The sequence below is a fragment of the Mastomys coucha genome, chromosome X, assembly GCF_008632895.1.
Source record: "Mastomys coucha isolate ucsf_1 chromosome X, UCSF_Mcou_1, whole genome shotgun sequence".
Classification (NCBI taxonomy): domain Eukaryota; kingdom Metazoa; phylum Chordata; class Mammalia; order Rodentia; family Muridae; genus Mastomys; species Mastomys coucha.
Genome location: NC_045030.1, coordinates 13,561,830 through 13,579,059, shown reverse-complemented (window position 1 = coordinate 13,579,059; position 17,230 = coordinate 13,561,830). Strand labels below are relative to the sequence as shown.

Here is a 17,230-nt window from a genome sequence, read left to right as displayed (position 1 = left end):
CTCTGTAGACCAGGCTGGCCTCAAACTCAGAAATCTGCCTGCCTCTGCCTCCTAAGTCCTGGGATTAAAGGCATGCACCATCACTGCCTGGCTCCCCTAATTTCTTTCTCAGCACATTTATTCTTTGAGTATAGGAAGGCTACTGATTTGTTTGAGTTAATTTTATATCTGGCCACTTTGCTGAAGTTGTTCTTAAGTTGTAGTTCTCTGGTAGAATTTTGGGGGTCACTTAAGTATACTATCCTATCATCAGCAAATAGTGATAATTTGATTTCTTCCTTTCCAATTCGTATCCCTTTGATCTCCTTTTGTTGTCTAATTGCTCTGGCTAGGATTTCAAGTACAATATTGAATAGGTAGGGAGAGAGTGGGCAGCCTTGTCTAGTCCCTGATTTTAGTGGGATTGCTTCAAGTTTCTCTCCATTTAGTTTGATATTGGCTACTAGTTTGCTATATATTGATTTTACTGTGTTTAGCTATGGGTCTTGAATTCTTGATCTCTCCAAGACTTTTAACATGAAGGGAAGTTGAATTTTGTCAAATACTTTTCCATCATCTAGTGAAATGATCATGTGGTTTTTTCTTTGAGTTTGTTTATATAGTATATTAAGTTGATATATTTCCATATATTGAACCATCCCTACATCCCTGGGATGAAGCCTACTTGATTGTGGTGAACGATCATTTTGATGTGTTCTTGGATTTGGTTTGCAAGAATTTTATTGAGTATTGTTGCATTGATATTCATAAGGGAAATTGGTCTGAAGGTCTCTTTTTTGTTGGGTCTTTGTGTGGTTTTGGTATCAGCATAACTATGGCTTCATAGAATGAATTCGGTAGTGTACCTTCTGTTTCTATTTTGTGGAATAGTTTGAAGACCTAATAATTGATATTAGGACTTCTTTAAAGGTCTGATAGAATTCTCTACTAAACCCATCTGGTCCTGGGCTTTTTTGGTTGGGAGACTATTAATGACTGCTTCTATTTCTTTAGGGATTGTGGTACTGTTTAGATGGTTTATCTGATCCTGTTTAACTTTAGTATTTCATATCTCTCTAGAAAATTGTCCATTTCATCCAGATTTACCAGTTTTGTTGTATAGGCTTTTTTTTTTTTAGTAGGATCTGATGATTCTTTTAATTTCCTTGATTTCTTTTGTTATATTTCCCTTTTCATTTCTGATTTTGTTAATTTGGATACTGTCTCTGTGTCCTCTGGTTAGTATGGCTAAGGGTTTATCTGTCTTGTTCATTTTCTCCTGGTTGTGTTGATTCTTTGTATAGTTCTTTTTGTTTCTACTTTGTCAATTTCAGCCCTGAGTTTTGCTGTCTACTCCTCTTGGGTGTATTTGCTTCTTTTTGTCCTAGAGCTTTCAGGTATGCTGTCAAGCTGCTAGTGTAAGCTCCCTTCAGTTTCTTTTTGGAGGCACTGAGAGCTATGAGTTTTCTTCTTAACACTGCTTTCATTGTGTCCCATAAGTTTGGGTATGTTGTGTCTTCATTTTCATTAAATTATAAAAAGTCTTTAATTTCTTTATTTCTTCCTTGCCTAATTATGATTGAGTAGAGCATTGTTCAGCTTCCATGTATATGTGGCCTTTCTGTTGTTTTTGTTGATCTTGAAGACCAGCCTTAGTCCATCATGATCTGATAGGATGCATGGGATTATTTCAATCTTTTTTTATCTGTTAAGTTTTGTTTTGTGAGTGATTATATGGTTAATTTTGGAGAAGGTAACATGAGTTGCTGAGAAGAAGGTATATTTTGTTTTAGGAGAACATGTTCTATAGATATCTGTTAAACCCATTTGGTTCATAACTTCTGTTAGTTTCACTGTGTCTCTTTGTAATTTTTGTTTTGATGATCTGTTCATTGATGAGCATGGTGTGTTGAAGTCTCCTACTATTATTATGTAGAGTGTTGAGCTGGTAGTGAAAAGAAGGATGTGATAGTCCAGGAAGGCTTAGAAGAGTCTGGCCATTGAGCTAAAGCATATACAAATAAGCTAATGTATGTGTGTGTGTGTGTGTGTGTGTGTGTGTGTGTGTGTGTGTATGTTTCATCTACAGATCTGATGGAACCTTGGTGGGCTGGTAGCACAGTCCATCTGGGACTTAAAACAAGTAGAAAAAACTACACACTACAAGTTGCCGCGGACTGGGTTGCTGCAGGGATTCCTTGTTCCACAGAATGAATAGAGTTCTAGTCAGGTGGGCAAAGGGCAAAGAGTTCTGCAGAAATGACAAACAGAGACGACACAGGGAAGTGCTGAATCTGAGTGTATTTGCACAAAGTAAAAAATCAGGCTTATATAGTATACAGAAACATGATGAATGACAGAAATCACGCAGGCAGGTGGCGGCCACATCAAAGTCAGTAAGAACAAACAGCCAGGTGGGAATGGTTGCTTTGAAAGAGCAGTGGTGCGCTTTCCCTCTGGGCTATCTTGGCAGCCCCAAGCTAATTCTCTGAGTCTGGTCGGAGGCAAGCACCAGGAGGTCCCATTCTAGCAGCTCCTGAGAATGCCCTTGGTTGTAACATAAACAATTCATGATGGAAGCCCTTTAACTTCTCTTATATTTTTGGTTGTGAGCCTAGCCTTTAATGACTGAGCCATCTCTCCAGCCCATTAACTTCTCTAGTAAAGCAATTCTGCAGTGTGTGTGACTGCTCTGAGAATTCTAACTTTACTTTATTTATAGTAAACATTAATGTTTGATCTTCTATCTCTAACTCTGGAGATACTCTGTCTGATGAAGCAGCTTCCTTGTGAAAATTCCAAGCTAATAATAACTTGGCAATCAATTAGGATCATTGAAACACTGTGGAGGCCAGGAAACAATGTTTAATCTTAGTTTTAGCTATTTACGAATCATTTCTTAGGGCACCTATATGCCTGAATAAAGAAAGCACACAAAACTCTCTATAGACCTTTGCAGAGACCAATCTGGAACACATCTGAGTTAGGAGATGCCAATGAAATGAATTCCAGGAGGCTAGCTAGCTTCCTTTGAAGCTGTACACCTCATATCTGCGAACAAGTTTTTCAGGCCTGACACGTGAAATTTACTGGGGTGATGAGTGGGCATGGCAACAAGTAACTGCAGTGAAATTTTAGTACCACAGATCTGCTATATCTTTATGTTTTATAATGCTTTGAATGGCTTCAAACTTATCCAATGTGCATTTTAGAGGTTGTTTTGTATGTGTGTTCACAAGAACCAGTTTTCACACCCACAGAGATGACATTACTCTATTGAGAGTATATAATTTAGTGCAGTGTTTTCAACTAAGGGCAATTTCTCTACCCGGGGAATATCTGTGAACATTTGGAAATGTTTTAAGCCAAAAAAACTGTCCTCTTTTTTTTTAAACAAAAAGTTCTATCTCCTGGGGCAAATGGGGTAGTTGCTGTTAGCATCCTGTATGTAGAAGGCAAGGATATTAGTAAACATTCTAAGTACACAGGAGAATGGTTCTTCAACAGAGAATAATTGTGGACTCAAATGTTCATAGTGCTGAATTTGAAAAACCATGTTGTAGCATGATGGTCAAGTTCAATGTTGTCTGAATAATCTAGAAATCATTAAGAAAAGTGAAAGGACACATCAAGCCAGAGACCTCAAAGAAAAGACAAGAGAAAAGAAAAGACAAGTTGGATTCCTGGTCTTCAGGTTGAAATTGTGAACAATTTTGTTTGCTTATCTAGATAAAAATGGCCATTTTGTCTTCTCAGTATTGTTGATTTTCAGTAATATAATGGGTTTTGTTCTTTCTGTTAACCAGCTATAAAGTATGCACATATTATAAATATATGTTCATTGTTTAGTAATAATTTTCTATTTTTATGGACATATCTTGCTTTATGAAACAGATGAGCTCCAGAAATATTTGTAGATTAAATTATATACGTACACTTACTCATCTGACTTTATTGTATTATGTTTTGAGAGGCTTAACATTGTTATCAATTGTTCCTCATGACCTAGCTTCTAACATTGTTGCTTTAAATTTAGCAATCTCTTCCTCTTGGGTTTTAGAGAATGGGGATAACCAAAGATAATTATGCAGCTGCATGGTTGCTACTTACCTAATATTTTCAAGACTTTGGGTTCCATCCTCAGGACTGGAACAAAAAAGGGACTATGGCTTTCTGGTGAAGGTGAGACAGCCCTTCTTCCTGGCATGGTCCAGGAGAGATGCCATAGATCTTGGTATCTGTGTTGTCCCATCACATTCACATTTCCTTCTTCTGCTGCCCAGAGTTGGTGTGGAGGAGCTCTCTGAAGAGGACCCGAATGAGCACCGATGGCAGTACTTCAGGTGACACAGGGACTACTCAGAAAATAATCCACTGAACTTTGCTTTTCTCTTCTGTCTAACTTGAATGATTTCTCTTTATGCTTGTTTGCTTTTTCCTTCCAGAATGCACCAATCCTTACCCATGAGCAACAGGAAAATAATTTTTAATAACTTTTTCTGTCCTTCCTCCATGTTGATTTGTATGTCAGTGTTACTGGAATTATGTGCTCTTCCCACATTTTGAACCATGCGTTCTCAACCCCAAAGCCTAAATTAGTATCTTCTTCCTTTTTTTTTAACAACTGAATGAGCTTTGTGTTAAAGACAGTTCATTTTTCAGAGCCACCTATATTTTTCCTAGAAAACCCTGCTTCTGATCTAGCAAGTAAGCTTATACCTTATGCAGAGAACTAGAATTTAACATTTTAGCCTTGACTATAGCATAGCTATGTGGTCTTAATTAAATGCCAGTGTCTCCCTTCCCTTTTCCTTTGAGAAGGGGTTGCCCCCCTGAGTGTCACCCATCACCCCCAGTCATCAAGCCATTGCAGGACTAGGTTCATTCTCTCCCTCTGAGGCAAGACAAGGTTGTCTAGTTAGGGGAACTGGATTCATAGGCAGGCAACAGAGTCAAGGACAGCTTCTACTCTAGCTGTTGGGGGATATGCATGAAGATCAAGTTGCACATCTGCCACGTATGTGCACAAAGGCATAGGTCCAGCCCATGCTAGCTCTTTGGTAGGTGGTTCAGTCTCTGGGAGCTCCCAAGGGTCCAGGTTAGTAGACTCTGTTGGTCTTCCTATAAAGTCCTGTCCTGTTCAGGTCCCTTAATCCTTTCCCCAACTTTTCCACAAGACTCCCTAATGCATTTAATGTTGGTTGTGGGTCTCTGCATCTATTTTCATTGGCTTCTGGGTGGAGCCTCTCAGAGGACAGTTATGCAAGGTTCCTGTCTCTGTTGGCTGTACCTCAGTGTTATGTATTTTTAAGTATGTATTTGTATATCTATACTTTCTCACAATGGTTTATATGACATGAACATTTTTTTAAATAAACAAAAGGATGAAGTTTTCACTAACGCAGTTTGTTTCTTGGCCTATATCCAACAGTGTATGTTGCCATTGTATCTAATGGTGGTGATGTAGGAGCAAAATAAAAACTTCCAGTGTTTGTTCTTGCCTTTCTGGATCTCTAGGTGATATGCTTTCTTCCTGGTCTGATCTTTAGATCCATTCATTGCAAAATTGGCTTGAACTTAGGACTTCTGAAAATATTCTGCTCACTAAAGACAGGGTGAAGGAAACAATATCTGTAAGTAGGGTTAGGGTTAGGGTTAGGGTTAGGGTTAGGGTTAGGGTTAGGGTTAGGGTTAGGGTTAGGGGTTAGGGTTAGGCTTAGGGTTAGGTCTTGGAATATAGCCCAGTTATATTCTGTAATGACATGTATAAAATTCATGGAAGTATTGAAATATCTCATTGGATTCATTCTTATTACTGTTACAATGTTCATGTGTGGATGCTTGTGCACATGTGTACATACACTCACACACACATACACATTTTGTAGTAGAGTTACAAAGGAGCTCTTTCTACTGAAGTGTTCTGTCTTCAAGGAGGAAGGTTTTTTTAGGCTAGTACTACTTGAGACACAAGAGAATTCAGATTATAAACTGATGCTCAAGATTTATATGAATCTATGTCTCATATTCTTCAAATTAACCAGACCTTTGATCATTCATATGTTTTAAAATTACTTGTTTCTATAAATATATATCAGTGGTAAAATGTATGCCTAATGTGTTTGAGGCCCTGGATTTAATGTATAGAACTTCCTTAAAAAGTATTGGTTAAAATAGGATTTTTCTGAGATTTCATGGCTTTTTATTCATTAACTACAGTAGACAAGTTATTGTTCTAGAATGAAAGTTATTAATTTTATGGTATTTATTTTTTACAAAGAAAACATTTGACTTTTTCCAGTTTTCATTTGGCATAGAATTTGCACATTTCTCTCATTCTTAATGGACCTTAGGATAATTGAGTTTATTCTGGAGGAGAAGACTGCTGTGTCTGTTGCACTCTGCTCCCCCTAGATGTATCTGAATGCTGAAATGTAATATAATAAAGCTTCAGGTTTCTATAACATCCCAGATGTAACAAGTCAGGAGATAAATATATTTTAATCAGTTGCCAAACCCAGCAATTTGAAAAAGCTAAGTCTTATGGGCCTCTGAATCTGCAACCAAAAGCCTGTGTCTGTTCTTTCTTACTGTTTAGCACCATTTCAAGTGTCCTGGCCCACTGCTTTACTTTTATTCACAGAGACCAGTTATGGGCTGTGCCCCAAGGGTGGAGGCCTTTATAGGAATCCCAGCATACTGTGTGTCATTCTTGAGGATTGGTCCAAGGGCCCTTCCAAATGCCAGAAAAGTAATTATTAAATCACTCTAAAATAAACAGCCTCAAATAGGGAAAATACAGAATAACCCTTGTGTCATAGTCCCTATCTGTCTTCTAGGAGTCATTTATAATGCTATGGTAAGCTGAAAAGCAGGTATTTATTTCCCTTCTTTAATTTTACTACCTTAGTACCTTATATTAGTAGTTGACACCTCCATAAGACCTCATGAGTCAGACTGGGAGAAGCCAGGCAGTTTCCTTAGGCATATGCAGTTAGGCTCTATGCATCTCAGACATGTGGTAGATAGTGAGAGGCTCCAGTGAAGATTCGACTTTCCATACAGAAGACTGATATAGGTAAGGAAATTAGATATTGAGTTGGACTGTCTCCAGAGCTTCAAGTTGCCATGGAGTAGCACAACTGGATCTAAATATAGCTGCATTGCTTAGCACTTCATTGTGTCTGAGTTAACTCAAGATTTTCTCTGTGCCCATTACTTTTAGGAGAAAACAATTTCAGCAAAAATATTTCTGAAATTATCAAGAAGAAAATATTTGTCTATTGCCTGTGCTTACCAATTCTAGTACCCCATGTTATAAATCTTTACAATTTGTGCTTTTTAGACCCTGAAATAAAATAAGTTTATAAATTATCAGTATTAATCAATTAATTACAGATAGGAAAATAGGCTGATGTGCTTTTGAAACATCTTTACCAAAGGCATAATTAAACATCCTTAACCGTGATTTAAGTTTTTCTCCCAAAAGGAAAGATTGGAGCTGTGCCTACCCTGGTACTCACTTGCACTCAGCAGTTCACTAGAATTTGTCATTTTTTTATTTCAGGAAGAGTCAGGTATCCTGAGTCCACTCCTAAATGCTTCTGGAGTTCAATCTCCTATATAATTGTTTGTTTGTTTGTTTGTTTGTTTTTTTGAGACAGGGTTTCTCTGTGTAGCCTTGGCTATCCTGGAACTCACTCTGTAGACCAAGCTGGCCTCGAACTCAGAAATCCGCCTGCCTCTGCCTCCCAAGTGCTGGGATTAAAGGCGTGAGCCACCACCGCCCGGCTCTCCTATATAATTGAACCTAAGAAAAGTAACATGAATTTTACACACACAGGATCCAACAAATTATTTTGCTTATTGACATGTCTGTTTACTCTTTTGCCACAATTTAGCCCCTTTTCATGGTCTCTTATAACATTGGTTTTTAAGTATTTGGGATACTTATTTAACAAAATGTCTTATAATTGGGATTTTCTGAGGTTTCATTATGACCAGAGGCAAACAATACTTTTGCCAAAAATGCTGTAAGGTATTGTGTGTTTCTTGTTGCATCCTTTTAGGTGGTTCATGTCATTAAGCTGTCCATTTATTAGTGGCATTCCATTTAGTCACTTACCTATCATACAATACTGACTCCAGGTCCCTCTAGTGTCAAAGTGCCACTTTTCTTTATGCAATTGAAAAAGTTATCAGTAGAGTGATCTTTGGCCACCATATGAATGGCAATATGAATTGCTGATGAGCCAGCAATGAAATCATTCACTACTGATTGCACTGAGGACAGGACAGGAAGACTTTCTAATTCTCCCACTTCTTTCATTTTTCTAAGGCAATGAGTTGTCTCCATAAAGAACTGTAGATGGTTTGAGGAGTTATTTTACATACTGATAAAAGAAGCAGTCTTTTCACTGTCTAGGTATTCAGTTCAGAAGAGTTTTTCTTTATTGTGTGAATTTGAAGTTGTGTTCCTACAGAACCCGAACAGGGATCTGGGTGTTAGCACGGATAAAACAAAGAGCTATCAAAAACAAAACAAAACAAAAAAAAAGTTGACAATATGAAAACTTGGCTGAAATCAGGGTTGATTTAAAAATCTATACTTTCATTGTTCATATATGGTTATTTAAAATTTTAATTAGCTAAAAGCTAAGGTGTATAATGCAATTTCTTACTCATAATAACCTCATCCCAAGTGCTCAGAGGTCACAAGTGCCCAGTAGGTGCTATAACTGGACACTGCAGGTAAAGAACACTGTAGAAAGTTCTATCATATAGACCTAGACTCTCAAGTTTCCCCATAACAAATAGGGAACATCATGAGCTTGTGGTCAAATTAAGATGGTTCTAATTTCTAGAGTTCACCATAAAATGTTTTGAATGTAGTATTTTAGGCTCTGTTTGGAATTCTGGCCCAGCCACATGGACCTAATGCAAATGATGAGTCCCATTGGTATTTCTGTGATTTGAGTTAAAATAGATCAATCTTAGCTATTATCAGTAGTTCTTTTATTTATTTTTTATTAGATGTTTTCTTTATTTATATGCCGTACAATATCTCCTTTCCCAGTTTCCCCTCCAAATATCAAACAAACAAACAAACAAACAAACCCCTGTTCCTTCCTCCCTCCCTCTGCTTGCCACCCCACCCCCTCCTGCTTACTGGCCCTGGCATTCCCCTACACTGGGGCATAGAACCTCCACAGGGCCAAGGGCCTTTCCTCTCATTGATTACCAACTAGGCCATCCTCTGCTATACATATGCTGCTGGAGCCACGAGTCCCCCCCATGTGTACTCTTTGGTTGGTCGTTTAGTCCCTGGGAGCTCTGAGGGTGCACAACAGTCAGTAGTTCTTTTAAAACCAAATCAATTTAAAGAACTCAGGTGGCAGAAGCAGGGGGATCACCACAAATTCAGAGCATGGTTTACACAGTAAATTCTAGGCCAGTCAAAGCTACATAGGCTACTCTGTGTCCACAAACCAAAATGATTTTGTCAAATATGTTTTCTTCTTGTAGTAAAGATTCCAGGACTAGAGCTGATTTTCCTTTGGCATCTCATCACATTTAATTTTATTTTCCTTATGGGTCCAGTGTGCCCAGTGGGTCTCCTATTTCATCTGGGCTGATATAGTTAGTTTACTTTATATGCACTGATGCAGAAGTCATCTAAGAAGCAAACTTCTTCTTAGATGACAATCCTCAGTGCATAGAGGAGGAATTCTTAGTGGCAGATCTGAAATGTCATATTTTTGGTTACCCCATGCCATTTAGAAGCCTTTCTGTGGCTTAGTTGAGGGCAACCATGTTACCTTACCATTCTGAGAGATACTGCTCCTGCTGGGTGTCTGCACCCAGCAGCTCACATTCAGTACATTTGTCTGGTACAAAGTAGTTTTGTGCCGCTTCATAAAGTCTAATAGTAAACTCCAGTCTATTGGCCTTATAGATGCCACCATGGGGATTGTATATTAAGGGCAGACATCATACAGACCCTACGAGAACACAAAAACCAGTCAAGCAAAACTCTTAATTACCATAGATGGAGAAAACAAGATATTCTGTGACAAAACCAAATTTACACAATATCTTTCCATAAATCCAACCCTACAAAGGATAATAGATGGAAAACACCAACACAAGGAGGGAAACTACACCCTAGAAAAAGTAAAAAAGAAATCTTTCAACAAACCCAAAAGAAGATAGCCACACAAACATAATTCCATCTCTAACAACAAAAATAACAGGAAGCAAAAATCACTATTACTTAGCATCTCTTAAATCAATGGACTCAATTTCCCAAAACAGACACAGACTAACCGACTGGATATATAACCAGGCACCAATATTTAGCTGCATACAGGAATCCCACCCCAGTGACAAAGACAGACACTACTTCAGAGTAAAATGCTGGAAAACAATTTTTCAAGCAACTGGTCCCAAGAAACAAGCTGGAATAGCTATTCTAATATCAAATAAAATCAACCAAAAGTTATCAGAAAAGATAAGGAAGGACACTTCATACTGTTCAAAGGAAAAATCTACCAAGATGAACTCTAAATTTTAAACATCTATGCTCCAAATACAGGGGCACCCACATTCATAAAAGAAACTTTACTAAAGCTCAAAGCACACATTGCTCCACACACAATAATAGTGGGAGACTTCAACACCCCACTCTCAACAATGGACAGATCATGGAAAAAAAACTAAACAGAGACACAGCGAAACTAACAGAAGTTATGAACCAAATGGATCTAACAGATATTTATAGAACATTTCATCCTAAAGCAAAAGAATATACCTTCTTCTCAGCACCTCATGGTACCTTCTCCAAAATTGACCGTATAATCAATCACAAAACAGTCCTTAACAGATACAAGAAGACTGAACTAATCCCATGCACCCTATCAGATCACCATAGACTAAGGCTGGTCTTAAATACCAACAAAAACAACAGAAAGTACACATACATATGTGTACTTCTTAGAATTTTATGAAAATGCAGACACGTCATACCAAAACTTATGTTACACAATGAAAGCAGTGTTAAGAGGAAAACTCATAGCTCTGAGTGCCTCCCAAAAGAAACCGAAGAGATCTTACACTAGCAGCTTGACAGCACACCTGAAAGCTCTAGAACAAAAAGAAACAAATACACCCAAGAGGAGTAGACAGCAGGAAATAATCAAACTCAGGGCTGAAATCAACCAGATAGAAACAAAAAGAATTATACAAAGATGATTCTGTTTGTTGAATATTAACAGTTGAAAATATTAAAATCATGTTCTACATACACCATTGAAATATTATTAATAATTTTTCTCACTATGCTTGAAATTAGCATTTTCTTTCCTTCTTCCTTTCTTTCATTAATTTCATTAATTATATTTTTTAGGGTATGAAAGGATATGAATATAAAAGTTGAACAGATTTTTTATGCATTATTTGATTCTCACAATACTCAATATTATTAATATGTTTGATGTATAAAATGCATTTAAATAATAAAAAAAATTAAGAAAAACAAAACAAAAAAAGGGGCTCTAAAAACAGTTGATAATTGAAGAACAGTTAGGAGTACTAAATGCAATTTTGCCTCCAGCCATTTTCATACATTAAATTCTTTGTGTGCTCTAAGGTGACTTTTTGGGAGGCCTTTCAGTTCCTGAAGTAGATGTTTATGCATCTTTAGTTCTATGAAGTCTCTTTTCTTTAGAAAGATCCCAAGTGTTACTGGTGATGTAGAGGAAGAAGAAGAAAAATAGGTTTGCATTTGCTGCTTTGTATGTCCAGTACAGTTTCTGCTTGCTGGACTAAGACATCCTTGTATTGGACTGCAAAGCCTCCCTCTTTGAGCTTATAATGGCCTGAACTGCTGAAAGCTTGATGCTCTGCTACACTTTATGATGCTGTTCATATATTGAGATATCAGGAGATTGAAAGGAGAACAGGATTTTCCTGGTGCCTATTTTCTCTCCCACTGTTCCATGTTATCTATGTTATTTGTGTCATAATTTTCTATCTCAGAATGGGGAAGATATGGATATAAATAATAAACATGCATGCAACCATAGGTAGCATATGACAACTGTCCTAGTACATCTCAGGAATTTATTGTAAGTGAAATTTTGCCATTTAATCATATGTATCTTCCATATATATCTGCCATTTAGTCATCTTCAGTTGTTCTCAAATGTGTAAGTTCTGTCAAATATATGAATTCTCTGTTCATCTTTGATAGAGGGTGTGGGAATATGAGAACTAAAAGTATACCAAGACTCTAGTTAATGATACTGCAGGCAAGGTAGGCCTTAGTGAGGATCACTGTGAGTGAGGTAGTGGTCTATGGTGGTGGGATTTTGCAGTGGGAGGGAGTTATAGGGAATTATGGATAAAACTTGCCAAGAGGAAATATCAGAGTTAAGGAGGTATTTTTCCTAAAGGCAGGACACAGACATCAGATATCACTTTGGGGATGGCATGGGGATCAGTTATCAAAGGTGGGAGTTCTGGCTAAACCAGTTTAAGAAGATTCTTGATAAAAGTTGGTGATGTAAAGGGAAGACAATGCTCAAAAGTTAGGTTGTAGTTGTGAAAATGATTTAAAGATGATTCAAGTTTGGTAAAGGAGAAACTTCATCATTATGCATACTAATGAAGTCAGGAGAAGGGAGGCTGGGGAGATGGCTCTCAGTGAAGTGTTTGCTGTGTTAGCATGAGGACCTGAGTTTAATCTTCAGAACCCATATCAAAAGCTGGATATGATAGTGCATGTTTATAATCCCAGCACTGGGGAGATGGGCAGATCTCTTGGGCTTGCTAGCCAGCCAGAATAACCTAATTGGTAATTTCCAGGCCAAATGAACGTTTCAATCTTGAAGAACAGGGTGGATGGCTTCTGAAGAATGACACCTGTTTTCCCTCTGGCCTACACACACACACACACACACACACACACACACACACAAGTCAGAAGAAATGTATTGATGTCGCTGCTTCATTTGTATCATGAAATAAGATGTGAGATGGAGAAGTGGGAAGACAACAGTAAAGAGGCTACAGTAAATGGTGACTCTTTTGGTGGCCATTCAGGTGTTTACTACAGATCCTTCCCATGCTTCTTTCTATACCTGTCTAATTTCACAACAAAATATTGTGGCCATCAAAGCAGTTCAGGGCAGAAGTGAGGAAGCAGCCAAGCAGAAGAGACCCATGGTTTAGTAGTGGGGACTGCTTGGTATAGGAAGGAAGATGGAAAGATGCCAGCATATTTCCCAGACACCTCAATGAGGGCATGAATACTTTTAACACCAGACTCTGCAATCTGCTGTGGTGTGGATCTGATTTCTGCATGATGGCCTTTTTCTCCTTGAAGCTAACCACTCCTTCTGCTTTGGGAAGATATTTGCTGCCGTGGGCCAAGCTAATGCTTTCTGTTTTTCTCTCCTTGTCTTCTTCCCTGGTGACATTTTAGAGTTGGTGTTGACCCAGATCAAGACCCGCCACCTAACAATGACAACTTTCAAGTCTTGCAAGGGGTAAGTCATAAAGTGCTGCTTTTTCATAAAGGAACTTGAAAATTGATTTGAAAATTGCTAAAATTGGTCATTTTCTCCAAGCCTTGTATCTGGCTTCCCTCATTGCCATCTTGACAACAACCTTTTGGATTGCTTCTGTAAACTCTGGTTTATGGATTAGAAGCTGAAATTTGAGTCTTAAGGTGAAATAATTGAGTCACCTAAGATGAAATAATGAGGAAGTAATGCATTTTGTAAGTAAACAGGCTGCCAGGGTAAGGAGAAATTCTAGTCAAAATGTCTGCATTCTCAATGGTTCACACTGCTTCTCTCTCTGCACCTGAGAACCTGCAAAAAAAAAACCCTTAAATAAGTTGGCTTGATTGGTTTCATGCAGCATTGCTTATTGTATGTATTTGAAGACCTGCATGCTGCAATATTAACAGCAACAAAAGGTACAAGTCAACTTTTGCTGGCATTGAGCCACCATCAAATCTTGGGACCTCTACTCAGGTGCATCCAGGTGCTTGACATAGGAAAGAACTCAAGGCTGACTCAAAGCAAAGTTAGCAGGCTTGTTGATTGAGTGGAAGACAGAATGCACTAGAAGGAAGTCAAATCTGAATGGTAGAAGAGACATACACTCAAGTGTTCCAGCAATAGCTGCATGTGTGATTTGGAGGGGTTGTGTAGCTGTTTCATCTGCAATACAGATTAGCTACTGGGGACAGTATATACTGGGATACTAGTTTTCTCCAGAATTCTGTCCTTGAACTAGAAACTTCTTTGTAAATCTCACTGGCTTGAAGCTGGAGAAAGGAGTGTGGTAAAGAGAAAATAGTCCCCAAGGAATCTTTATACATACAGGCTACAAAGGAATTAGATGTAAGGCAACAGGAATTATCTAGCTTTGACAATCAGATGTGTGATATTTCTCAGGTGGCCTGGACAATTGCATGGGAGTTGCTGGGTGCCAGCAAGTGAGAGGTGGCAAGCAGAATTGGAGAATTTAAGGGTCTCTTTTCTCTCTTACATCCCCTCTGCTCACTATTTAGCTTCTTGTCATAATAACACCTACAGTTAGGCTTAGTGATGAACTTGCTGTCACTTAATCATGGAAATTTTGAGAAGCAGTTTTCTTTCTCTTTTTTTTTTTAGTGGTTATAGAATTTATTACTAAGTTGTAAAAAGTTTCCTATGAAAGCTATCTAAGGGGAAAATCGAAAAGCTCCTAAGTGGGGAAAGGGAAAAGATTCTACTCTATTTAGCTCTTCTTCATCTCCTTGTCCTCAGTACTTCTCAGTACATCTCAGTACATCTTACAGAATACATGACATGTTACAAAGTTCATCACAAGTTCACACCAAAAATCAAATCATAAATTGATATAGAAGTTTATAACAGAGAAGCAGTTTTCTTAAGTTTTGGTTCTGGTGTTTCATACTTGCAGTGAGTTAAAGCAGCTTTTCCTGCAGGTAGGATAAGTGACTTGATACCCTAGACAGGTAGATCAGTTCTGGGTTGCTGGCAGCTTCAAGATGATCATGATGTGGATAACAGTGATTTCTGCTACTTTCTTTCTTTCTTTTCTTCATGTTTTCAAACAGTCCTTTATTCCTTTCAGTGAGATGTCACATATCATTGAGCAAATGGATCAGCAGCTTCAGGGAGAGGCCACCAGGGAACCAAGCCATCTTGTCAGTCTGTGTCTCCAAATGGGTCACCAAAAGATGGCCACTTTCTGCATTTACATTGGAGGGGGCCTTGGAGTGGTTGGGTGTGCCCCATCTCCACCTTGTAACCACCAGTGCTCCATCTTTGATCCCCAATTTCAGTAACCATTACATGGGTGTCCCTAAAATAGCCACTGGAGGAGATGCCATTCTATGTTTATAACCTGTTATAGGGAACAGACATCACAATGTAGCTGTGTTTGATATTAGGACAGGGTCTGGGTGTTTTTTCTGTTCCTGTGCCCAGACTCCATTACAGTTGTTGCCCCTGCTCGGAGTGAACAATGATGCTTCGTTTTATAATGGAAAGACTGAATATTATAAGTGGTAACCTGCCTCCTGCATGGTGGGGCCAGGAGGTTCTCATCTGAGCAGCAGATCTCCTTGTCACAAGGCCCATGGCTTATCTTTCTTTATTATGACCTCTCTGTGCTTGGTCTGTACCCCTGAAGATTTTTTAAAGGGGTCACATAGGATTCTAGAATTCTGGATTCTGAAAAAAGAAGACCAGAACCATAAGTTTTAGTCATATAAGTACTTAATAAACACTCATAGGATACTCACCATAGTGTATTTATTTTGAGTTTGCTGTGGTACAGAGTATTGGGTAGTGGAATACTGTTTATCGAGTTCCATTTAGTTTATGCAACCTCAAACCCTATTTATTTGACAAATTAAAGCATATTATAGTCAGAATCAATTTCAAAACTAAGCTGATAAGAGTACTAACATTAAGTGTTTGTGTTATGCCTGATACAATTCTAAGTAGTTTAGAACTATTCATTTTATCTTCATAGTAATCCAGAGAGGGCATCAGTGAGATAGCTTAGTGTGTTAGGGCACTTGCCACCAAATCTGGGATCCAAATCATATAAAAAGAGAGGTGATTCCTGAAAATTGTCTTTTGACATCCACATATGCACTATGGCACATACATGCACACGCACATACAAGGTGTAATTTTTAAAGAACCCAGTGAGAGGATGTGTCTGGCTTTCTATTTTCATGAGTTACAAGTCCATGAACTCAGTCAACCATGTATTGAAAATCTTTAGGGAGAAATATTTCATGTGTACTGGAATGTACAGATATCTCTCCCCTGTCATTGTCCCTTAAACAGTACAGTGAAGTATTAATTGGCATAGCATTTACTTGGTATTTTTGTTCTCAGTAATGTGGAGATGATTAGAGTATATAGAAGAATGGATGTTGGATGTAGGTAATATTCGAATATAGCACCATTTTATATAAGGGACTTGACAGAATCTATCGATTTGCATTTTTATGGGGATCCTATTACCAGTTCTCTATGAAAAGGGACAGCTGTCCTGTTATTCCCAAATGAGAAAATTTGATACAGAGAGATTAAGTAACTTGCAGCAGAATAAGGCTGGGCATCCAGCCCTGTCTATGTCGAGTCTGCCACAACCCCTCCACTAAGGTCTGAACACTATATCCAGACAGTGGTTCTACCAATGACATAAGGATGACCATTCTCAGCTATGTATGCTGATGCACATCTTTATTTTTTCTGCCCAATACTTTACTATTAGTTATTATTATTTTCTTTATTTACATGTCATATGATATTTCCTTTCCCAGTTTCCCCTCTGAAAAAAAATAAAAATAAAATAAAATAACAAAAACAAAAACAAACAAACAAACAAAAAACCCCTGTTCCCTCCCCCCTTCCCTTGCTCACCAACCCACCCTCTAGCCAGGCCCTGGCATTCCCCTACACTGGGACATAGAACCTTCATAGGGCCAAGGGCCTCTCCTCCCATTGATGACCAACTTGGCCATCCTCTGGTACATATGCTGCTGGAGCCATGAGTCCCACCATGTGTACTCTTTGGTTGGTGGTTTAGTTCCTGGGAGCTCTGAGGGTATTAGTTAGTTCATATTATTGGTCATCCTAAGGGGTTGCAAATCCTTCAGCTCCTTGGGTCCTTTCTCTAGCTCCTTCATTGGAGACCCTGTACTCAGTCCAAT

General features: G+C 38.3%; 1 protein-coding gene across 1 annotated transcript in view; it reads left to right on the top strand.

Annotated features, from left to right (window-relative positions):
• Slc9a7 (solute carrier family 9 member A7) overlaps positions 1-17,230 on the top strand; it is a 110,656-nt gene that overhangs the window by 55,066 nt on the left and 38,360 nt on the right. The window contains exons 12-13 of the mRNA XM_031344235.1: positions 4,263-4,322; positions 13,463-13,526. Of these exons, the coding sequence (XP_031200095.1) occupies positions 4,263-4,322; positions 13,463-13,526 (124 nt within the window). The remainder of the gene's footprint in view (positions 1-4,262; positions 4,323-13,462; positions 13,527-17,230) is intronic.